Source organism: Trichosurus vulpecula, chromosome 5, assembly GCF_011100635.1.
Source record: "Trichosurus vulpecula isolate mTriVul1 chromosome 5, mTriVul1.pri, whole genome shotgun sequence".
Taxonomy (NCBI): Eukaryota; Metazoa; Chordata; class Mammalia; order Diprotodontia; family Phalangeridae; genus Trichosurus; species Trichosurus vulpecula.
Window position 1 is genome coordinate 277918358 of NC_050577.1, and position 24040 is coordinate 277942397.

The window sequence follows — 24040 nt, forward strand, 5'->3', positions numbered from 1 at the left end:
CAGGTTTGTTCATTCTGAGCTCAGGCAAGTGAAATCTCTGCTTTGACTAAATGCAGCCTGATAAGAATTTTCCAAATTCCAATTTCCAGAGAAACTCAGAGAGAAACCGTTTTCTTTGCTTTTCTTCACCATTTGCTATTCCTCACCCAGGTGACTCCTTCTTCTCTAATTCTATAGCTTATTTTAAGTCCTCTTCTTTATGCTACCTTGCTCCTTCCCCTGAGTTTCCCAGGCAAGGGCTACAGTATTTTAGAGGACCTGAAAAAATCAGTTTGATGTTGTCAGATGCACACCAGCTGGTGGCATAATCTTGCCACCCTATGTTCCACTTTGCCCAGACAGCTTCAGAGAAACATAAGGAATTCTAGTAGCAGCACAGATACTTTGGCAAGAAAGGGGAAAGATGCCTGGTAGTCCCAGGCTCAAATGCTTGATTCTACTCAGAGAGTAATGATTTCTGGTTGAATGACACTATTAGCTGATGGATCACATCTATCTGACACTTTGAAGGTGTGCAAGGCACTTTTATATATTCTCGTTTGATCATTCTCTCATTTGAATATAGCTCTGCCACCTGCCGTCCTGGGATTCATAGTTGGTTTTGTCTGTCTTGCCTTTACTCCTTAAGTATTTCATAGTCTGTAGAGCCAGAAGAGATCTTAGTAGCCCCCTAGTCCAATCCTCTTGCTGTATATACCATAATATTAGGTCATATTTATATAATGACTTGGGGTTTACAAAGCACTTTCCATGCAGCAACTCTGTGAGGTGGGTAGAGGTGCTATATTTGTTCTGACTTTAGAGATGAGGAAACTGAGGTTCAGATTGTTGTAGAAAAAAGAGAAGGCATCTCTGCCTATTCATTCCATAAGTAGTTATTGCATGCTTGTTATTTGCATAATATTCCTCAAGGAATTCCAATCTCTTTTCTTGGAAGGCAAACGAGATAATTATGTAATATGCCTTATACCTACATGTAAACTTTAAAAACTCTATCTAAACTATATAAAAGTGAGTCATTATTGTTACAAATATAAATGCATGAGAGAACCAGAATACAAAAGCCAGTGCATGATAATGAAATCCAAAATGGAACACACAAAGATAGTATTCAGCCAAAAGTTCACTCACTGGCAAAACACAAAGAAGGGTAGTGGAACTTGAATTAATGAATGAAAAAGCATTCATTAAGCATTTACTATGTGCTTGGCATTGGGCTTTTGAGGGGATTTTAAAATTTGTATTTTAATAATTAAGTATGCGCAAGAGAAGGGAAAGACTCATAAAGGCAAAGAAGCCCCCTTGGGTATATGTTGGAAAGTAAAGAGAGGTGAGATTGGGTAGACATGGGATGATCAGTTGATGGAGGACCTCATGTTCTAGGATCAGCTTTGATACAACACACAATAGGGGACCACATTAAGTGTTTGCCATGGGTTCATAATATGATGAAAATAGTGCTTTAAGAAGATCATCCTTTCAGCTGAGAATATTCCATTACCCAAGCTAAGGGATCTCAGCATCCTGAGCGGGAGACGGATTGCTACATTTCTCTGATCACTGGCTAAAACAGCCATCTGCTGGCTTTACATTTGTATAGGAAAAATTGCCGCTTAAAAGCACATCAGTAAAATAACTAGGCATGACCCCCGTTCATTGGCAAGGGCTGCCAAAGGGCATGCTCTGGAGTAGTGTCACTTTGTGTGAGGAGGATTAGAGACTATTTGGCCCCAGCCAAGAAGCATTGCCATTCCTGCCAATTACCAGGATGCCAGCTTGTACATATTAGAGAGTAGAAGCAATTGCTTTTTAGAAGGCCTCAAGTGAATAGATGAAGAGGGTACTGCACATTCCCTCCTTTTTTTTTCTCCCTGTCTCCACTGGCCCAGAAGAAGGTCCATTCTCTTCTTTTTGCTTCCCATTCCTACGGCATATCAGGATGTCACGTTACAGCTTTAGGTTCTGGCTTCTCTGACTGTATGCCCATTGATGCTAGTTCATTCTGCTTTCCCATACTGACCATCTAACAGACTCAGAGGCATTCCTTCTTCTGGTAGTATGGGCCCTATCACCCTTGCTGGGGCAATAGCAGAACAGAGAGGGAAGCTCTTATAATAATCATGTAGGCTCACACCTTGTTGAGCCTTGGATCTCCAGCTCCAGGACTATGCCAAGCTGGAGCATCTGCCTCTCTGTGGTCGCACACTCTCCTTGGAGCCATTCTATGTAGCTGACCAGGTTTCTTACCCAGGAATAAAAATAAATAGAAGTCCCAGCGCTGGGCTTTCCCAGCAGGAGTTTAGCCTCCGTGCACTAATTCCACAGCTACTACCTTAACCTCTCTGAGCCCCCAGGTATCTGTTCTGGAGTTGCTCGAAGCCATGGGAGGTTACTAACCTTCCCAAGTGGCAAGTTGAGCTGGGCTTCTCTGACCAGGCAGTAGCAAAGCGTTCGCTCTTCCCCAACCCTACTTTTAGCCCAGCTTTCGCAGAGCCTGAGGCTCTCTCTCTTCTCCTTCATGCTTTAGCACCGAGCTCTTCTTCAGGAAGTCTGGTCTGGCTTCAAATGCCCCAGAAAGACCATTCTAATCTGACTTTGTGGCAAAGTTTCTCTCTTCCCCACTTTATCTTTACTATCACAGTCTCTAGCCACTGCCTCTCCGACTTGTTTCCTCCTTTCAGTCACAGGTCTCTTTCATTATTTGGCCCATTTTCCCCAGGTGAACCTTTGGGTTAGAGAATTTGGGTAAGCGAGGTAGGAAAAAGAGCTTTTGACCCTGAAATATGCATGATGACCTCAATCTCAAGAGCCCTGCCTATAGCGCTTGGCGTACTACGTTAATGATTTATACCCACTTCCCCCGCCCCAGCCCGGCCTTACCCTCGTTCATCCTCAGTTCCATTCTCTGGCCTTCGATGCTTTTCTGATCTCTCACAATCACTGCATTTCCTTTTTCCTAACACTCTCCGTACATGGGCATTTTTCCCCATTGAATTTCCTCCTTTATTCTTCTAATTCCATCCAGTTTATTTCAACAAATATTTTCTAAGTGCTTTCCCTGTGCAAGTCACCATGCTAGCTTTTGAGGACAAAAAGAAAAGTAAGTCCCTGTTTTCAAAGGACTTAATTCTGCTGGGAGAGGTAATGGCAGTTTAGTATAGTGGGAAGAATACTGGCTGACTCTAAGTTAGAGGACCTGGGTTCCAATCCTGTCTTTAATATTTACCACCCATGTGACTTTGGGCAAGTCACTTAAGCCTCAGTTTCTTCATCTACAAAATAAAAGAATTGGACTAGATGTGATATTATAAATCAATGTTATTTATGGGTTAATTTGAGGTAGGCAGGGACTCTACCAATAAGGGGAATCAGGAAAGGCTTCCCATAGGAGGTGGCACAAGAATTCAGCATTGAAGGAAGAGAGGGAGATGACCAGAGTAACCCTGAAGGTGAACATGAAGTGTATCCCAGGCTCAATAGAAGGAGATGGAATGCTGAGCTGGGACAACAGCAAGGAGGCTAGTTTGGCCACCGAGTATGTGAAAGGAAGTAACATGAGATATGACTGGAAGGGTAGCCCAGAGCCAGACTTCTAGGACTGGTCCATTTGAGGATGATCTTTCTGCACCCCAAGTGCAGGAAATCCTTTGATTGATATAACTTGTGCTAGTAGCTGGCCCTATAGATTTTGCCTAGTCACTATCTTCTATGTAGATGCCTAGTGCCCCTAGGAACTAACTCTCACTAACATTTTTTTTTAATTAATCAAACACTTTGCAGGAAGTATAGGTACCCAGAGCACCAGACACAAACATAATATGGGCTGCCTGTTACTTCTGGAGGCACTGCCGAATAGAGTTGTCAGGGCCTGATGCTTCAGGCCAAGACTTGTTTCCAACATTCCCTGTAGAGGCTTGCAGGTGCTTTCTTTGGTTAGTGGGTAACCCAGCTATCGGAGCAAGGGGCATTCTTGTTTCAATCAGGGTTAGACAAATCAAGATGCTGCTCAATTTTTTCTGCCTCCCATCTGCCTCCCATTAAGACTTGGTAGGGGTTTATTTATTTATTCATTTATTTATTTCAATTAACAAGCATATGTCTTTTCTCCCTTGTACATCCCTTTCACCAATTGAACAACAATAAAAAGTAAAAGTAAAACTTTTGTCATAAGTATGTGTAATCAAGCAAAGCAAGTTCCCACATTGGCCATCTTCAAAAATATAGGTCCCATTCTGCATCTTGAGTCCATCATCTTTCTGTCAGGAGGTGAATAGAGTACTTCAACTTTGGTCCTCTAGAGTCATGGCTGATCATTGAGTGGATTAGAGTTCTTAAGTCTTCCAAAGCTGCTTTTATTTATAATGGTATTTTACTGTATAAATTGTTCTCCTGGCTCTGCTTACTTTACTCTGTGTCAATTCATATAGTTCTTCCCAGGTTTCTCTGAAACTACACCTTTCATCATTTCTTTTGGAGCAATAATATTCCATTATGTTCATATACTATAATTTGTTTAGTCATTCACCAGTTGGTGGGTACCCCCCAGCAGAGATTTAGCAGCCATAAACTTTGGGGCTCCCCTGAGAGAGAGAGAGAGGCAGCACCTCTTTTCCTTCCAGTGAGCCAAGTATAGAACCAGTGGCCTGTCTCTAACACATACAGGCATCTCCTCTGGTCTCCTTTAACACCTAATACCTCCCCCATGTAATTTCCTTTAGAACCTACTGTTTAATCCCAAAACATGGGCTTTATTATAAGAAAAATGAAAGAGTCATGGGCAAGCTCTTCCTTTTGTGTTTAAGCCTCATTTGAAATGTGAACTCCAATTAAAGAAGTTAAGTTTCTTGTTCAAAGTCATGCAACCAGGAGTCCTCTCCCCCACTGACATAGTCACTCCTCCTTCCACCATACAATATCTCCCGAGGGAGCACAGGGCCAAATATGACTACTTCTGGGATTTACTAATAGTAGGTAATGAAGTGCTTTAGGAGCCAGGGACAGCTCCCCATACCTCCCCTGAGATGACTTTTCAGTCAATGAGGTATCACAGGGTGAGGGTCAGGGTGCCCTTGGAGTCTCTTAGGTGAATGTCAGCTGACAGCAGTAGGACAAAGCTGCCCAAGGAAGAGCTGGGACTGACTTCTACCTTGGGTACTTAATGTGTGAGCCTGGCCAAGTCACTTAACTTTGAGCATAGTTTTTTTCATCTGTGAAATGGAGATATAATAGAATCTCCCCCATAGAGTTGCTGTGAGGGTCAAATAAGAGAGAAAGTACTACATAAAGGTCAGCTTGTCTTATCATTTAATTCAGGTAAGTTGTGATGAGAAGACATGCGGCTCTGGTCCATTTATGAGCCAATGTCATGGATTGCTCCTGGATGTATTGGAAGTGTGGCTCCTGACTGCTTGTATTCACAAACAGTATATTCTCGTACACAGGCAGGATGAATTCAAATTGTCCTTTGGTCTTTAGGTTCTCAAACCCAGATTGAGTGAAAACAGGCATTATTTTCAAATAATGTCCAGTTTCTAGGACACTCCAAACTTAGTAACTTCCTAAATTCTTGTGTGTATGTTTGTATGTATGTATGCATATGTATGTATGTCTGAGTATTGGGGAAGAGGAAGTCTGTTTTCTATTGGAGTTTCTAGGAGATTGACTTCTCTCATTGACTCCCTTTTCCTTCTGTTTTTTTTTTTCCACAGGGTGCTCGTGGCAATGATGGTCAACCAGGCCCAGCTGGTCCCCCTGTAAGTTGACTCATACCTCATTTATTGTTGTTGTTGGGAGTGATGGGGGAGGGGGAATGTTAGGAAATCACAGGCTTGGGAAAGCTCACTTTTGATCATGTTCAGAGTCAAATACTCATTTTGAACTCTGGAGCTAGGCAAATGTAGGCTGAGGTGTTTCAGAGGTTCCCTTTGACCTTAGAATGCTGCCTTTAATGAGGACCTCTGTCTGGAGACCCCTGAGGGCATTGGCGTCTGAATGCCTGCTGTGTTCTCTTTAACTGGAGACTATAGCCAGAATTTTTGTAGAGCTCAGACAGGCTAATGTGGGGGAGGGGTGAACTAGAGGCTCTCTCAGAGTCTTTGGAGTTTTGTCCCTTTCCCAGCCAGAGACTCACTACTTTTCTTTTGTCCATAGGGTCCTGTCGGTCCTTCTGGTGGTCCTGGATTCCCAGGTGCTCCAGGAGCCAAGGTAAGTCTTCGCTGCCAGCATAACTGTGAATTCCAAAAACACCAATGAATTTTGCCTTCCCATCCCCCCCAAAAGAGGGTTTTTTGAGCCCCTCTTCCCTTCCAAGAAATCTCAATTCCCTGCCCCCATCCACTGCTACTCTCCATCTAGGGAATGAATAAAGCCAAGAATTTCTCTAGGGTCACCTGCTGGAAGGAAAAGCAAAGATAGCATGATAAGCAGTTGAAGGTAAAATTACAAACTCCAGCAAAGGAAAGGCAGAGAAATACAGGAGGGAGGGGAAAAGAGAGAGATCAGAGAGAGGATAGTCAACCAGGTGGGAAAGGTAAGAGATCCGCTTTCTTTCCAGCAGTCTTAGGAGAGGAGTCTAGGAGAAGCATCAAAAAATAAAGCAGCCCACAGAACCAGGTCAGAATGGGAGGAAAAGGAGTGATAATAAAATGAGGAAACATTACTCCCTTCTTTCCTCCCTTCCTCTCTACTTTTGTTTCTTCCAAAATCTCATTTTTTTCTGCCTCAGTTGGTATACATGGTTTTTATGGGACCCTGTTTGTTTTTAAAATAAATTCCATTAAAAAGAAACCTATGAACTTGACAAACCCAAACGCTTCCATATACTAAGAACAGAAAAAGAAGTTTACAGATGAAAACACATATATCTATTACATACAGCTTGGTTTAAATAAAGAAGCACATATAACAAATTCAGTAAGTTAGAAAGTTAGTTCCAAAATTGTCCTATTTATCTCTGTCGTCTTTTGGCCTTTGTTCTGTTATCTTCGGTGCATTTTAGAATGTTTCACTGATGTTCTTAACATTTCTTTCCTTTTTGTCTTTTGGCACAGCTATCACTGTCCCTAGCTTTCCCTATTCTAACCAATACGCTATCACTCAAAAAGCCGTCTCCTGTAACTAATAAGCCCCAGAGCCCCTGACACCTTGGTCCTGTTTGAAAAAGTCTGTCTCATTCTGCACTTCTCGTCCTTGGAGTCTTGGCTGGTCATAGAATCGGTCAGACTTCTTAAATCTTTCTTGATTGTTTTGTTTTGCAGTGTTGTAGCCAGTGTACAAATTGTTCTTCTGCTTACTTTATTCTTTTTTTTTTTTTTTTGCTTTTGGCAGGGCAATTGGGGTTAAGTGACTTGCCCAAGGTCACACATGTCCCAAGTGTCTGAGGTCAAATTTGAACTCAGGTCCTCCTGAGGCCGGTGCTCTACTCACTGCGCCACCTAGCTGCCCCTGCTTACTTTGTTCTTCATGCAATTCTTCCATGTTTCCTTTTCTGATAGCACAACAATAGTCCAATATAGTCACATATCATAATTTGTTTGGCCATTTCCCAATTGAGGGACGGGGTGTCCCTTAGTTTCCAGTTCTTTGCTCCTATGAATATTTTTGTATTTTGGGGTCTATCGCCTCTTTCTTTGATCTTTTTGGGGTATATGTTCAAAAATGATATAACTGGGTGAAAGGATCTGCATGGTTTAATAATTTTTTTTAAAATATAGTTCCAAATTGCTTTCCAGAATGACTGGTCCAATTCAGAGCTCTACTAACATGTATTAGCATACCTGTCCTCTTCCATAAAGCCTCCAAAAAAGAGCTGTTTTCTTTCTTTTTTTTTTTTGGTTGTCTTTGACAATCTAATGGTTATGAGATGGAAACTTATGGTTGTATTAATCTGTATTCCTCTTATTAGTGATTTGGAGAATTTGGATGTGGTTGTTGATGGCTTGCATTTCTTCTTTTAAGAATTGCCTGTTTGTTTCCTTTGTGATTTATCTATTAAGGAATGTTTCTTATTCTTACAAAGTTGAGTCAGTTCCTTGCATATTTTGAATAACAGACCTTTATCAGAGAAATTTGCTACAAAGATTTTTTTTCCTAGTTAGCTTCTACTTCTAACTGCATCTATTTTGTTTGTGCAAAAACGTTCCATTTTTATATAATTAAAATTGTCTATTTATCCTTCTGTGATCCTATCTGTCCCTTTTTTTGGTCAATAACTCTTTCCTTAGCCATAGTTGTGAAAGTCTCTTCTTTGCTTCTCAAATTTGATTGTGATATGACCCTTTCTATCTAGGACATGCATTCATTTGGAGCTTTTTCAATATATAGTGGGAGATCTTGGTCAAAACCCAGATTTTGCTAGACCACTTTCTGGTTTTCCCAGCAGTCTTTGTCAGATAATGAGTCCTTTCCCCCTAGTTGAAGTCCTGGCATCTATCAAACAGTATGGCATTATGTTCTATTGTTTCTGGATCTTATGTACCTAATTAATTTTAATGACTAAATTTTTATTTTTTTAACCAGTACCAAAATAGTATTGATGCCTATTGCATTGTTTTATTGTTTGAGATCTGGTACTGTTAAACTCCTTTTCTTCCCACTTTTTTTTTTTTTACTAATTCCTTTGAGATTCTTGACCTCTAGCTACTCCAGATGAATTTTATTATTTTTCTACTCATACAAACTTTGTTAGTTAGATTTATATGGCACTGAATTTCTTAATTCTGTTAATTTAGGTAGTACTATAATTTTTATCATGTTGGCACAGTCCGGATGTGATCAATTTCTCCATTTATTTAGATCTGTCTTCATTTCTCTAAAGATTATTTATAATTTTATTCATATAACTCTTGTATATACCTTGATAGGTGGATCCCTAAATATTTTATGCATTCTATACTTATTTTGAAAGCAATTGTTTTTTTCTATCTCTTCTGGATGGTTCTTTATATTTTTGAAATGTTTCATTGATACTTTTTTTGCATCATTATCTCTACCCCATTCCCATGTCCTCCCCACCTCTCCCTACCCTCCCTGAAGAAATAAATAAACCTTTCAAAGTCATTTTAATAGAGTTCTTCAGAGGATTAGTAGAGGCTAGTGGGAGATTACAGCTCAGGGAAAGGCCTCTGTGACTCAGGAGAGAATCCAGTGTGAAATTTCCTGGAAAATCTTGCTGAGTTTAGGCCAGGAGATGAATGCGGTCAACTGGAATCAGGTTGCTTTTCCCTCTTGAGGTTTCCATGGCAACCAGACAGTAGTTGAGCCTCTGGGAGCCAGGTGAAGGAGAGCCACTGTGAAGAGGGACAGAAGAAGGTGAAGGCACTTGACCTTTACAAAATAATGATTGTAAATGGAAGATAAGAAAGCTCTGAGAAGAGGAAAAGCCAAACCCAGAAACCTGAGCAGCCTTTGCCCTCCCTTTAAGTCAGTGCCCTGCCCCTCTCCCTGAATGACTTTGTTTTTAACAAACATGTTTAAAAAATTATAATCTTCAGGAAAAAAGGATAAGTCACAGGAAAAATTGGTTTGTTTTATGTTGGATTGCCTGAGAATTCACCCAGACTAGCCTGCTCCGGGGTATATGCAATCAGACCCTTGAGGCTGAGAGGGCCTTTGCTCCAGCACCCAGGTTTTCCCCAAACCAGTTTCATCTAGGATTTTGAGCAGCACTTTAAACATTCTAACTCCACCTTGGGGAAATGGATTTTATGAGGTCAGGTGTGGCATTAGGGGAAGGCTAAATGATTAATGACCTAGAAGGTCAGCAGTCTTTTCAGCTCAACTTCGATGACGATGTTGACAACGACGACGATGATGATGATGATGATTGATGGAGTAACCCACTTAGTACTGCCATAGCCTCTAGTTGTAGTGCTCTCCTGTGGCTATTCACAATGTAGAAGGGGTCTGGCCCCATATGGGGTCGAGACCCACAGTTTAAGAAGTGCTGAAGGGGTCTTGAGTGGAAAAAGTTTAAGAAGCCCTGGTCTAGAATGACCAGGGTGTCCCAGAGAAAGAAGAAAATTTGTCATGAAACAGCTCTCATGGCTTCAGTTTTTATGAATTTCTAAATTTTTTGCCTCTTCAAAAGTTATATATCTGAAATCTATAGTTTCTGGCCTAATACATCCTCTCAGAGCAGCAGATGGCTCAATATAGATGAAAGCTTGGGAAGACCCATTACAAATTCAAGAACATTAATTGGTGTGTGCTTCTGTTTATGAATGGATACATGCATGTGTAGACACATGTATGGACACACAGATATGCATATGTATGCATGGTTGGATACACATATGTGAACACGGATGTGTGTATGGGACCTGGAGTTTCTGTAATCTGCAAGTAACTGGCATATAAACTTTACTTACTAACTTGGTGACCAATTTCCTTCTCTTGTTCCTTTCGTTTTACTGATGTTTATATTTCTCACTTTTTAGGGAGAAGCTGGTCCTACTGGTGCCCGTGGTCCTGAAGGTGCTCAAGGTCCTAGAGGCGAATCTGGCACCCCTGGGTCTCCTGGGCCTGCAGGAGCCTCCGTAAGTGATAACTGCTCTCTAGCATAAATGGCCTTGGGAGAGATGAGGTTGGCCCTGTGGAGGAGGGGTACACAAGACAGTGAGGAGGCTTCTGGGAATAACAGGAAATCAGATCGGGACCTACTCACTCCCCGACTCCCTGAGGCTGATCCCCCATCCAGAAAATCCAGAAAACAGGATTCCCCCTTAGGAGTTATTGGAAAAGGTATTACCATATAGAAGAACATACAGGACAGGGTAAGATTCTGCCCCCACAACATCTCTCAAATTTTTCCTATCTACCTTCATTTATGTGGCCACCATCCTTGTTCAGGTCTTATTACCTTTTCCCTGGACCATTGCAATAGACTTCTAATGGGTCTCTTTACTTCAAGTCTCTTCTTTTGTTAATTCATTCTCCACCTAGCTGCCAAAGTGATTTCCCCAAAGCATAGGTATAACCACATCACCCCATTGTTTAATAAATGCCAATGACTCCCTAATACTATATAATAACCATATAGTAATTCTATAATGATCAAATGGAGACACCTGTGTTTGGCATTTATAACCTAGCCTCAACTTACCTCTTCAGGCATATTATTTATTATTCCCCTTCCTACATTCTTCATTTTGGCCAAACTAGTTTGCTTGTTCATCATAAACATTCTATGTCCTGTCTCTGCACCAGACATGTTCCCCATGCTTGGAATGCACTCCTTTCTCACATCTGCCTGATTTTCTTGAAATCTTAGTTCAAACACTCCTAAATGAGACTTTCCGACATCGGTCCTCATTTTTAAATGCCCTGTCCCCATTACCTAATATTTATTTTGTACATATTTATATCTGCACATATTGTTTCTAGATAAAAAGTAATCCCTCTGAGGTCAGAAACTGGTTCATTTTATCTGGCATTCCCTCCAACACTTGGCATAATGCTTACTACACAAAAGATACCTAATAAATGCTTGGTGATTAATAGGTTAGTGGGTCCAAGGGTTCTATTCTTCTCACTCCCTTCACCATATGAAGGCTACTCCAGGTTCTAAGAATTCACTGGCTTTTGTCCTTCACCACTCCTATACTTCCCTACAAATGAGAGGGATTTGGATTGCCTTTATTCCTTCACCCCTCAATGAATCATAATCTCTAAAGTTTTCCTTCCAGCCAAGCCCTCCAGACTCATTCTCCTCATTTTTATTCTGAGGCATCCTTCTTTCAACCCTAGCTTTCTCCTGGAAGGAATCAGCAACTTAAACTTATCTTTTTTTTCAATTTAAATTCATCTAAAATAAAGTTATTTATTATTTTGAGGACAGTACCAGTCCTCAGCTTCACAATTAACCTCCTTATGAATTGGAAAGTGAGGTTCTTTTTCTGCTGCTCCAATAATGTCTCTCTGTTTTTAGGGCAACCCTGGAGCTGATGGGATCCCTGGAGCCAAAGGATCTGCAGTAAGTGTTGCCCCCTGGCCTTTTCCCTTTCCAGTTGAGTTTCACTGTCCTAGGATGAGAATAGTCTAGCGATCTCTGAGTAGTGAGAAGAGACCAGAGAGACCAGGGAAAGGCTCTCTCAGGGAAGGGATTCAGAGCTTAATATTTACTTACTTTAAAATTATAATCTAAGGAGATTGTATATTGCTCACCCTATAAGGGACTTCATCTGACTTAATTTTTGGGAACTTGTGACTTTATGATCACAACTCTTTAAAAATATGACAGCTTGCACAGTGATGCCTGGAGGGTTACAAGTTCCTCATCTCTGCATCCTCTAGTCAGGGTGAGCTTCCAGAGAAGGTAATATTTTAATGTTCCCTTTGGATGAGAGCAGGGAGGTGAATTTGGTACATGAGTGCATATAGATATTCTGATCATAAGCAGTACTATAAGGTAGTGAGCAGAGATGGAAGAAGGAAGAGTCCATATAGATATTCTAATCATAAGCAGTACTATAAGGGAGCAAGCAGAAATAGAAGAGGAAACAGGGGAAGAAGATGGCAGTCCTGCTCTCACTCACAAATTCTCTCTAATTTCCCACTCCAAAGCCCCTGGAGTGGAGCATACATTCCCCTTTCTCCTGACTACTCTTTGCTTGTTATTGACAGGGTGCTCCTGGAATCGCTGGTGCCCCAGGCTTTCCTGGTCCTCGTGGTCCTCCTGGTCCCCAAGGTGCAACTGGCCCTCTCGGTCCTAAAGGTCAAACGGTAAGGGCCTCAAGCTTACATTGAGTCCTGAAGGGCTTCCCTTGTCAGAGGGTCATAGGGGATCCCATCCTGAATCAGTTTCTTCATCTGTAAAAAGTGAGGAGTTTGGATTAGAATGACCATTAGGATCCCTTCCAATCTTAAATCTACTATCTCACAATCTTTAGTCAGACCAGACCTGCCCTTCCATGTCACTGAATTATGGGTCTTCTCTTCTTTGGGATCACCAATGGCTTTCACATACACACAAACATACACACACATTTTCATTTTATAGTGGACAGAGTTACAAATGAGAACCTTTCTTTTTCTTCCTTCAGGGAGAACCTGGCATTGCTGGTTTCAAAGGTGAACATGGCCCCAAGGGAGAAACTGTGAGTATCTGGGACTGAAGCCTTACCATCATTTTTTCTTTGTTGCTCTCCCTGTCTTGGAACCAGTCCACCCAGCTCAGAGCTCACATCTTTGGCCTTAGACGATCCAGTCACCTGGGAGACACATTCCTTTTCTTGGGGCTACTTAGTAAGGTCATGAAGACACTCCTTTTACCACAGGGCCAATTCTTTAGCGCAGACTAAGTTCTTAGGTGAAAAGTGTTACTGATTTAAATTTTTCCTGGTGCCAGGAGAATGGGAAAAGATAAAGTTATATATCTTTGCCCTATGCTTGAGCTTTGGACACATCACTGCTATTTAGAGAGAAGATCAGGATGGTGAGGGGACTGGAGAGTATCACAAATAGAGATTAGAGGACTCAGGAGGGAGATGATAGCTGTCTTTAGACTCCTGAAGGCCTGTTATGGAGTAGAATAGAGGGTTTAGAGTTATTCTGCTTGGTTTTAGAAACCTAAGTTACAGAAAGGCAGACAAGCTTGACATAAAGAAAAACTTAGCAACTAGTGCTATATGCAGGAGTGGAATTGTCTTGACAGGTCATAACCTCCTCTGCCATTGGAGGTCTTCCACTAGAGACTAGATGATTATTTTGGGGTATGCTGTAGAGGGAATTCTTAAATCAAGTTCAAGTTGGACAAACTCTGAGGTCCCTTCCTGAACTTAGATTCTTTGATCCCATTGCCAAAATTTTTCCTGGAAGCCTAGGAAACCTAGACAAAATATGGTAGATGGAGATTTTGAGTTTCATATCTGACTACCAGAGCCATCTATATTCTAGATGATCTAGTCTAACTTACTCAAACTAGAGAGGAGAAGTGAGGGTATCCTGAAATGGAGGAATCAGCCTGTCTATATAGATATCTGTTACAGGAAGCTCAGTGCCCTGAATGTGTTTATCAGTATCTTAGAATCATAAGACCTTTGTTCAAATCTCAATTGGGGAGGGGTGCCTATTGACTGATAAAACCACATTATCTATGTTCTACCATATTTTTATTTATGTTGTTAAATATTTTCCAATTATATTTTAATCTAGTTCAAGCTATACTCAGGTGTGGCTAGCTACAATACAGCCTGTGGGCACTGTGTTTGATATCTCTGAGCTAAGGCACCTTACCTCATTTCTGGCTCAGATTTTGTACTGTACCCATCAACTGAGTAAATGGAATCAGTGACAATGTGGATATGGGGCCCTGCTTCCTGTAGTTTCCAGAGATCCTTTCCTAACTCTGGTTTATTATTTTCATTTTTACCCTTTCGCCCTTGTTGTTAGATAAATTTGCTTAGTAATTTTCTAAATGCTTCTCTTCCTCTTTGGTCAGCAATGTCTTAGTAGACTTTGAGCTTGGCCCTATTCTTCAGCTTTGCTGCTCTGTATAGACTGAACCTTTGGATTTATTTCTGGCCACCATGCATACCATGGAACTGTCCCATGTCCCTCTATGTCAAACCCCAATGTAGTTTGGTGGACGGGGTCTTCTCTAACAGTTAAATCATCTTCTCCCAAGGATAAATTTCATCAGAACATCTTTCCCCAGGAAAGGATGTTATGGGCTGCTTAGATTTACCAGAGTAGTAGCTGCCCCCAAGAAGCATCCAGATTCTTAGCAGACTTTACTTTTGTGCTTTCCCCTCAGGGTCCTGCTGGACCCCAGGGACCTCCTGGTCCAGCTGGTGAAGAAGGCAAGAGAGGTGCCCGTGGAGAGCCTGGTGCTGCTGGACCTGTGGGTCCTCCTGGAGAGAGAGTAAGTAGAACTGTCCTTCCTCACACTAATGGTGGGATGTGGCTAGAAAGCCACCAGACTGAGAGCTAGAGAGTTGGTTCCTAATACTGGCCTCTACAGGGACTTACTCTGTGTGTCCTTGGGCAAATCCCCTTGACCTCTCTGGTCATCAGTCTCCCCTTTAGTCTCTTTCTCATAACAAAAGCTAGAGATAATGATTTCTGCCCTATTCTGTGTGCTTCCATGTGATGACACACATAAAACCCTGTGTGAAGGACAGGTAGGGAGTTATTTTTAACACCTTACTCTACCCTACTCTACCCCTAATAATACAGAAGTCCAGAGAACCTTGTTTCTGGGTAGATAAAGGTGATACTCTCTCATTTTAATGGCCTGAGCAGGATCTATTCCTACTTCTTTACCGTGCTTCTTTCCTCCCAGGGTGCTCCTGGCAACCGTGGTTTCCCAGGTCAGGATGGTCTGGCAGGTCCCAAGGTAAATATATTTAATTTTATCCTGAAACTGATGGGCTCTCTGCTTTTGCCCCATCTGGATGTTATATGGGTCTCCTACTAATTCCCTCTTTTCTTTTAACCTCTTGTTTGACAGGGAGCCCCTGGTGAGCGTGGACCCAGTGGTCTTGGTGGTCCCAAAGGAGCCAATGGTGACCCCGGCCGTCCTGGAGAACCTGGCCTCCCTGGAGCTAGAGTAAGTTTACCAACCCTTTGGACAAATGTTTCTAGGATATAGATATGACTTCCATACCCATGTATCAGAGATCATAGAGCCCTGTAAGGAGAGCTTTGTTGGACACTTGTAAAACAGATAAAGGTCAGAAAAGGTGACCAATGCCATAGCAATTTCAGGAAGGACCCAGTAGAATGGAACAGTTTACTTCTTTCAAGTCTGTGCAGTCATATATATACATGCTAGAATTCCTTCCCCTGCCCACTTTCACATCCTTTTGCAGGAAGGATTTGCTCTCCAAGGTCTCTGGGTGATTCTAAGCAATAGGGAGCAAGGAACGCATAATCCTAGCATCAAGAGCTGGCATCCAGGGGTGGCTCTGGATTTGACTCTAGGCCATGAGCCCCTTCCATTCTAGGAAAGGATATTGGACTCTGGCCTTGCCACCTACCTCTTCTTTGCTCCATTTGGATTTTATGACTAATTACCTCAGAATTAGAAATCTTGTCCCCATTGACCAGCACTCCTCCTCCTGCCCCTTATGACCATTCTCTCCTAAGAGTGTAGGAAGGACAGACCCTGAAGTAGCATATAAACTAATGAAGGGGAAACATCATCCCACCCAGGCCTCCTGATATCAATTTTCTTTCCTATACACAGGGTCTAACTGGTCGTCCTGGTGATGCTGGCCCTCAAGGCAAAGTTGGTCCTTCTGTAAGTTAAATGCTTTTATTTTCTAGGCCTGAAGGTTGAAGGATAGGAAGGAAGAATGGTGTATATCAGGAAAAAATATGTTTGGAAACATGGCTAGGAAGAGCAATGACAAGATAGATATGGGTGATTTGGGGTGGGGAAGGGTACAGACCGTACTAGACTGGCTAGTAAGACCCTTGTGGGTAGCATATTTGAGACTTATTTATCGGGACTTTGGGAGCAAGGTATTGTGTATTGAATGGAGTGTATGGGTTATGAGGAAGCTAATTAGCATTGAAAATATGTTGTGCCAAGAAAATTGTCCCTTTTCTTGAGGAAGGAGAAAGCCCAGGATGTTTCCTTTCTAAATCAGGGTTTATGAGACAAGCACTCCAGCACATGATTAATATAATCTTTTTGAAACTAGAAAAATCTTATGCTGAGCCCTTTATGGTTAGATATTGCTAGTTCAAATTCTTGGCTCTTACCTGATCCTAGGTATATAGACTTGGAGGTACAATCTCTAGTGTCTGAAATTGATGTCCTATTTTTCAGGGAGCCCCTGGTGAGGATGGTCGCCCTGGGCCTCCAGGACCTCAGGGAGCTCGCGGGCAGCCTGGTGTCATGGGATTCCCTGGTCCTAAAGGTGCCAATGTAAGTCATATCTTGCTTTTTCCCCTCCCCTATGTGATGTTAGCCCTCCCATCTTGTGTTCATTGCCATTTCTAGTTCATGAACTGCTAATCTTAGGTCGATAGAAGACATCAGTCTCAGTGTCGTATGTAGTGCCAGCCTTCATGTTGTGCCGTCTATAAGCTCTATGCTACATGAAGCCTAAGTACCCAAGGTCTGGTGAAACACAATTCTCCTTAGAACTACCAGCCCTCTAAGTCATTTTTAATTTTCAGTGGTCTTGGGCATGACACTGCAACATGGTGGGAAGTTCTTGGACAATCCAAATCTATTTCCTACCTCAAACTGGATATAGAATTGGCAATATGCTTCATCCTCAATCTGCCACCTAATTGCCTTTTGGGAGAATATTGTTTCTCATTCAGTTTCCCAAGGACTCTATTTGTCCAAATTGCTTTGGCTTAACTCAGGCAACCTAACCACAAGACTGTTTCCTTTCCACCAGGGAGAAGCTGGCAAGGCTGGTGAGAAGGGACTACCCGGTGCTCCTGGACTAAGGGTAATTACACTCCCTTTGATCATAGCTGTCCCTACACCTCCACAGCAACTGTGAGCCTAGGAAGGCAAAGAGGGAATATTGGAGGAAACATTTTAATAAACATCACTCTCAAGAAAGGAACAGACTGAGATGGCATCTTTCACTTTAGTCATTGGTTGATAATTTTTTAATGAACCCCAGATTGTGGTAGATCCCAAGAAAGCCTCTGAAGGATATAGGCTTTTTAATCTTTGGCTCCTTTGAGACAGTGGATTGGGTAGGCATTTATATGCTTTCATGATGGGAGAGGACATGAAGATTAGGGAAAGATATTGAAAGCCCAACAGTGTGAAAAGAAATGCACGTGGCATAAGAATTAATTCCAAAACTACAATGACAGAAGAAAAAGACAGAAATGGAACTGGAAGGACAACACTTTGGAGTTCAAAGAAGGGATGGAAGTAGAGGCGGAAAGAGATGGGGCTGAAAAATGTGCGTTGATAAAAGGGATGCTGAGAAACCAGAAAGTTTAAGATGAGTGTATTTCTGTGCTACTGGAAAGTGGATTTTACTCATGGAATTGTTTAAAAAAAAGACTTGTGGAGAGAATGGAGATGGAGAAAATATCCTGGAGCCTGAAATTAGAGGGCTAGATAAACAGAAGAGGGAATGTTTCTTGAAGTCACCTGAGCTCACTATACTGGCTTTTCTTTCTTTTTTTTAGGGTCTTCCTGGCAAAGATGGTGAAACAGGTGCCTCAGGACCCCCTGGACCAGCGGTAAGCACTTGCCTACTCTCTCATGAACATGGGCATTGGGTTTGGAGCCCAGAGGTAGAGAATGCCTCAGTCCATCTAGAAATGTTAGCAGATTTTGACCTGGACAGTTCCCAGACATTTAAGTCCTAAGTTAACAATAATCACACCACACATGGCCATTGGGATAGATAGATGGATAGAGCATAAACCATTAGGCTGCTCTGAATTCCTATCAAGGTTACCAGTGGTATAAGCTACTAAATAGGGAGAATTGCAGCTTCCTCTTGGTGTGTGATATATATACCATACATATATGTATCCCTAATATTGGAAAAGTCCAGGAATTTCCTAGTTTCTCCAGTTTCTTGCTGTATTCTTTACTTTGAGGACCCCTTCCGTTGTGACTCCCAGCTGTTCACTAGTGCATTCTGTTTACTATTTCTCTAATCTCCTTCAGGGTCCTGCTGGTGAAAGGGGTGAGCAGGGTGCTCCTGGACCATCTGGCTTCCAGGTAAGTGCCAGATTCACTCTTTTTTTTCTAAGGCAGGAATGGATTAGATGAGGGTTGTTTCTGGACCACAACGTACACTGTCAGAGGGAAGTAGCACCTACTGGCTGCTGAGTGGGAGGAATGGAGGAAAAGGCTGTCATTCCATCCTGGGCTCTTAGAATATTTATCCTTTCTTACTTCTCTCTGAGACCGAGTCTGAACCAAGGATGCAGATGGAAAGACCACTTATTGCTGTTAGGGCGAAGTCACTCCTTCATCCTGTGTTTAATATGTATCTCTTTGGCTTCTAGGGACTCCCTGGCCCTCCTGGCCCTCCAGGTGAAGGCGGAAAACCAGGTGATCAGGTGAGTGTCTACAACCTACTTATCTGGAGGGAAAGGAGTCTTTTGATTTTCTTTGCACTCCCAACAAGACATGTATAAAGACACATAACCTAAAAGTGCTCTGTCCTGAGAATTCTATCAAAAACCCATTTGACTGTGCTAGCATCCCTTTCATTCAGAGGCAAGCAATGTAGATTGAGGTTCCCAGGCTAAGAATACTTCCCCAGTTTCCCTGAGTTCACCACACTGTTGGAGTCTGCCTCTATGGGCCCCAAAACAAACTATTGCCTGGGCACCCACCACTTGTGACTTCTGGAAACTTCCTCCCCAATCTGACATCCTTCTGTTTTCCCAGGGTGTTCCTGGTGAAGCTGGTGCTCCTGGTCTTGTGGGTCCCAGAGTAAGTATGATGTCTAGTTGGGTTACATTATAGCATAGCTCTGGCCATTTCTGGACTATCTCTCTGGGACTTGCCCTTTCCTTTATCCTACTCATTCTACTCATGTGGGTACTCATTCCCTTAAAATCTGTTCTTCTTTCTTGATTAATGCTATTTGGTTAAGTGCCCCTGAACTCCCCCATCCTTATCTTCCTTATCTCTGCTCCTAACTCTCCTCCACCCCTTGTAATGGGGGTGGTGTCCCTAATCCTGTTCTACCCCCTGATCTTTCTTTGATTTTCTCTACCACAGGGTGAACGTGGTTTCCCAGGTGAACGTGGCTCTCCTGGTGCTCAAGGTCTACAGGGTGCCCGGGGTCTCCCTGGGACTCCTGGCACTGATGGTCCTAAAGTAAGTGCATCCTGAGGATTTGGGGGCAGGGTGTCATCATGTTGCCCTGAGAAGAAGCAAAGGCTTCTACCCTCTAGGGGAAAGGATGGAGAAGAGTCCGTAAAGGACAGAGAGCTGGAAAGAGTAGGAAGGGATAGGATGGGAAAAGGTAGCATGGACAGAGAAGATCATATACAAGACACAAGTGCCCTTGGAGCCCTGGTAGTTGATGTTTCACATCACAAACTCTTTCTCTTCAATTAGGGTGCTACTGGTCCAGCTGGCCCTAATGGTGCTCAAGGTCCCCCAGGTCTGCAAGGAATGCCCGGTGAGAGAGGTGCAGCTGGTATTGCTGGACCAAAGGGAGACAGAGTAAGTACCAGTTCTTAAGCATGAATGTTGCCCCACTTTCCATCCATCCCACTACATTCTAGATCATGTCCCTGCATTGTTCTTAAATATTCTCAGGGAAGTCCATTATTGGGAATTGGAGGGAGTTAGCATGGTCTAGAATGGCAGCTTCTTAACATGACACCTTGGTGAATGGCTCAGTGGCCCCAGAGTGTGTCTGGTATTTAGGAGAGGAGTCTGTAAGTCAGGACATTTGGTTTCTCATGCCCACTTGAACACAAATCTGCATATATGTGAGCCTGGACCAATTTCTCTAAGTAATGATATTCCTTCTCTTCTGAAGGACTTGGAGATCCTCTGGAAAGGGGCTATATAATTACATAATCCTCTGGGGGCTATATAATTAGAACTTCTCTGAATGGAATTACTTTCTCCTCCTGTTGTTAACCATAATCCAGATTATTGGGTTGTGTCCTTGGTTTCCAGAAGCTTTCCCTTTGCTATTCTCCCTCTTTTCCTATCTTCTTGATGAATTAAGGACAAGGCCCTGTGTCCCAGTAATCACCCGTCCCTTTCTACTTCCACACCTTCTTCCCTCCTTGAGGCACCCATGGTGTTCACACACATCTTTCTGTGGCTCTGTGCTTCATGATACCACTTCCCTCTGCCCCAAATAAACATCCTTCTCATTGCTACCTCCACCCTAAAAATAGTCCTGTTCCTTTTCTCCTTAGATTTGCTTTACAGATTACTACTCACAGTCTTTAAAAGGTTCTCAGCCTCTTCTCTCCTATCACCTTCCGTTTCACTGCATTCTTTCCAGTTAAGCAAAGGACAGCGCTCTCTTATCAGCTGGAAATAAAGCCCTTCCAGGACAGTCTAACCCGGCCCTGCTTGTTGGTGTGAACAGGCTCCTTGACCCTTTGACCTCCTCCATAAGTGCTTGGTCCCTTCTCCAAACTTGGTCATTTCCGTAGCTAGAAGTTGGGTCTTGGCTTTGCAGGGGAGAACTTAGGCTCTGTTTCAGAAAACACTTGCAGTGGAGTGGTGGGTGGGGTCCAGAATCCCCATTAAATCCTGTCTTTATCCTTTTAGGGTGATGTTGGTGAAAAAGGCCCTGAGGGAGCTCCTGGCAAAGATGGCGGCAGAGTAAGTAAAGGGAATTTTGTCCGTGGCGGGTTGTAGGAACAATCAGAGGGTATGATTGATACTCTCCCAGGGGACTCAGTCTCTTGTACTTAACCCCAGGGTATGAGGACAGAAATCCAAAAGCTTTTGGGGTGGATTGGCCCTGCTATGGGTCAAGCAAAGGCAGAACCATTCTAGCTTAGAACTGGGATGAAGAAGAGCAGAGTAGAGCAAATGGGAAAGTTGATGAAATTCAGGGAGTTCAGGAGAGCAAGCTGGTTCAGTGACTGAATCTTTATGGAGGTTCTCTGCTGTGTCCCAGACACTGTCCCAATACCCTAGAAAGTCTTGCTTCCCTTACATTATCTTCCTTTTCCCTAGGGTCTGACTGGTCCCATTGGCCCCCCTGGCCCTGCTGGCCCTAATGGCGAGAAGGTGAGTTCTCTCCCTCAAGTAACAGTTGTCAGTGTCTGCAGATAACACACTAAACCAGGATATTCCCCTCTGTATTTTCTCATTTTAAGCTCCCTAAGTACTTATATTTTTTCTCCTTGCCCATCACCTCTGACCCTTCTCTCCTTTTGTGAACCGAGGGCACCTCCAAAGAGGGACTACTATTAAGGAAGGGCTGTTGGGCTAAATGATTGGAGTTTCTACTGTTTTTGGGTCTTGTGTTTGTTTGTTGGTGTCACAGAGTTCCTCTAAGTACCCACGTCACTGTAGATTCTCCACTTCCCTTCATCTCGTTCTTTATCTTCTCTCTAGGGTGAATCTGGCCCCCCTGGTCCTGCTGGAACTGCTGGTGCCCGTGGTGCCCCTGTAAGTTCTTATTCCTATTATTAAGAAGACCCCCTCCCTGATCTCCTGCTCACTTTGAACCTGGACTAGCACTCCACTTCCCAGCATGCTCTGTAATCTTTTTCCATCTAGCTGGTGCTTGAGTCTCTGAAGGTTGTCTAGGAAATGTGCACCTTTCCTTCTCTTTGGGCCTGGGTGGGAACATGAAGGACAATGAAAAGTGATAAAACTGGATACTTGAGTTTCATTGGCCATGCTTAGGACAATTGTGCTAAAAAGTAGATTCCTGAAGCTGGATTTGTTCCTTTGTCAAAGGACTCTGGAATCTTCAGTTACTTTCTGATGCCCTGTAAAAGACCAGGAGTCAGACCAGGAGTTCTTAACTTTTTTTGTGTCATAGATCCCTTTGAAAGTCTGATGAGACCTATGTCCCCCTTCCCTGAATAATGTTTTAAATGAATAGAATGAAATAGATCAGATTACAAAAAACCCCAACATATTGAAATATGGTAATCAAAATACTAAAATTTCCAAGTTCATAGACCCCTTGGGCTCTGTCCACAGATGCCTTGGGGGGGTCTATGGACTCTTGGGCATGTAAGTGAAATATAGAGATCATTGCTTTAACACAAATGCAAATAGGAACTGGTCAGAAGAATTTTTAAATTCAAAAAGTCTTAGTCAAAATGAAATTTTATGCCAGGGAGCATCATGACCAACAGATTACAGGACCTGACACTTCAGGTTTCTAATTTTGATAGCTATTTATTAGGACCAGGGTGGGGGAGATGCTAAATCCAAATTAGTAGTCTCTCTTTTCTGTGGGTTCCCCTCAGCCTAGGCTTCAAGGTGGCCACAGCCTTTCCTTGTCTTTGGGTCCCAGGGTGGGAACTAAGATAGTCAAGTTGTGGGAGGCTTACCTACCTGCTCACTGGGATTCCTTGTGTTGCAGGGTGAACGTGGAGAGACTGGACCCCCTGGCCCAGCTGGATTTGCAGGTCCTCCTGTAAGTAACTTCATCTACCCATTGAGTCATTGGACCTATATGTTTGCCATTCAGTTCACTATGGCCTCCAGAATGAGATATGGATCAACTTTCCAGGGCCTCTCTAGGCTCTCCTCTGTTAGATCTGGTTCAATACCTTGGGAGTACTTTGGGGGACACAGAACCTCCAATCAAGGCCATGTACTAAAGCCAGGAAAGCCAGGGCAAACCTCTCTCAACCCTGAGCTTTCATAGAGCTCTTCTTGTCTTTCTGTCTAGATAGCTTAGCTTCTCAGAAGGATTTTCATGAAGTTTCTTGGATTGGTCCAGAGGGATAATCATATAAGGAAACAAGCTCTGCCCATTTCAATGCCTCTTGGACCCTCATGGCATCATTCTTCTATAGTCAACTTTCTCTCTATTATGCATGTGATGTGGCGGGTGGTCTAGTAGGCCTGTGTACCCTGGACTTTGTCTTGACCTGTAGGGGATGAGGAGGTAGGATAATGATGTAAAGATTTGGAGAAAACTTTAGTTCTCTCTCTAACCCTCTCCTAATATTTACTGGGGCTATGGTGTGCTTTCCAACACAGCACAACACATGCTTCTATTAACCTGGAGAAGGGGTATCAATTATTTATGTTTATTCTTTTGTGAAACAGGGTGCTGATGGTCAGCCTGGTGCCAAGGGTGAGCAAGGAGAATCTGGTCAGAAGGGAGATGCTGGTGCCCCTGGTCCTCAGGGTCCATCTGGAGCACCTGGGCCTCAGGTAGGTGACACTAAGTTCTCTGAAGAATTTATACTAGGAGCCTGGATTCACCATCAGGGTAGAAAGAGGTATCCGGCCTGGGCTAGGGTAAGCTGGCCATAAGAGATCAAGGTCATGGCTAAGGGGGGAAGGTTGATGCTATGAAGTAGCTGCTACCTCCAGGACCTCAGTTAGTCTAGCTGTTCCTTCATGGGGCCCTCCCTGGGCTTGAGTCAGGCTTCCATTCAGGAAGCAGCTTTTTAGGAATAGTTTGATCCT

The 24040-nt window shown here is 43.0% G+C and overlaps 1 protein-coding gene across 1 annotated transcript in view; it reads left to right on the plus strand.

Annotated features, from left to right (window-relative positions):
- Positions 1-24040, plus strand: part of COL2A1 (collagen type II alpha 1 chain) — a 46325-nt gene that overhangs the window by 12912 nt on the left and 9373 nt on the right. Inside the window, exons 17-39 of the mRNA XM_036759531.1 lie at positions 5709-5753; positions 6151-6204; positions 10437-10535; positions 11927-11971; positions 12622-12720; positions 13041-13094; positions 14753-14860; positions 15281-15334; positions 15449-15547; positions 16187-16240; positions 16775-16873; positions 17358-17411; positions 18115-18168; positions 18605-18658; positions 18949-19002; positions 19337-19381; positions 19673-19771; positions 20015-20122; positions 21197-21250; positions 21611-21664; positions 21995-22048; positions 22980-23033; positions 23675-23782. Coding sequence (XP_036615426.1) covers positions 5709-5753; positions 6151-6204; positions 10437-10535; positions 11927-11971; positions 12622-12720; positions 13041-13094; positions 14753-14860; positions 15281-15334; positions 15449-15547; positions 16187-16240; positions 16775-16873; positions 17358-17411; positions 18115-18168; positions 18605-18658; positions 18949-19002; positions 19337-19381; positions 19673-19771; positions 20015-20122; positions 21197-21250; positions 21611-21664; positions 21995-22048; positions 22980-23033; positions 23675-23782 — 1602 coding nt within the window. The remainder of the gene's footprint in view (positions 1-5708; positions 5754-6150; positions 6205-10436; positions 10536-11926; positions 11972-12621; positions 12721-13040; positions 13095-14752; positions 14861-15280; positions 15335-15448; positions 15548-16186; positions 16241-16774; positions 16874-17357; positions 17412-18114; positions 18169-18604; positions 18659-18948; positions 19003-19336; positions 19382-19672; positions 19772-20014; positions 20123-21196; positions 21251-21610; positions 21665-21994; positions 22049-22979; positions 23034-23674; positions 23783-24040) is intronic.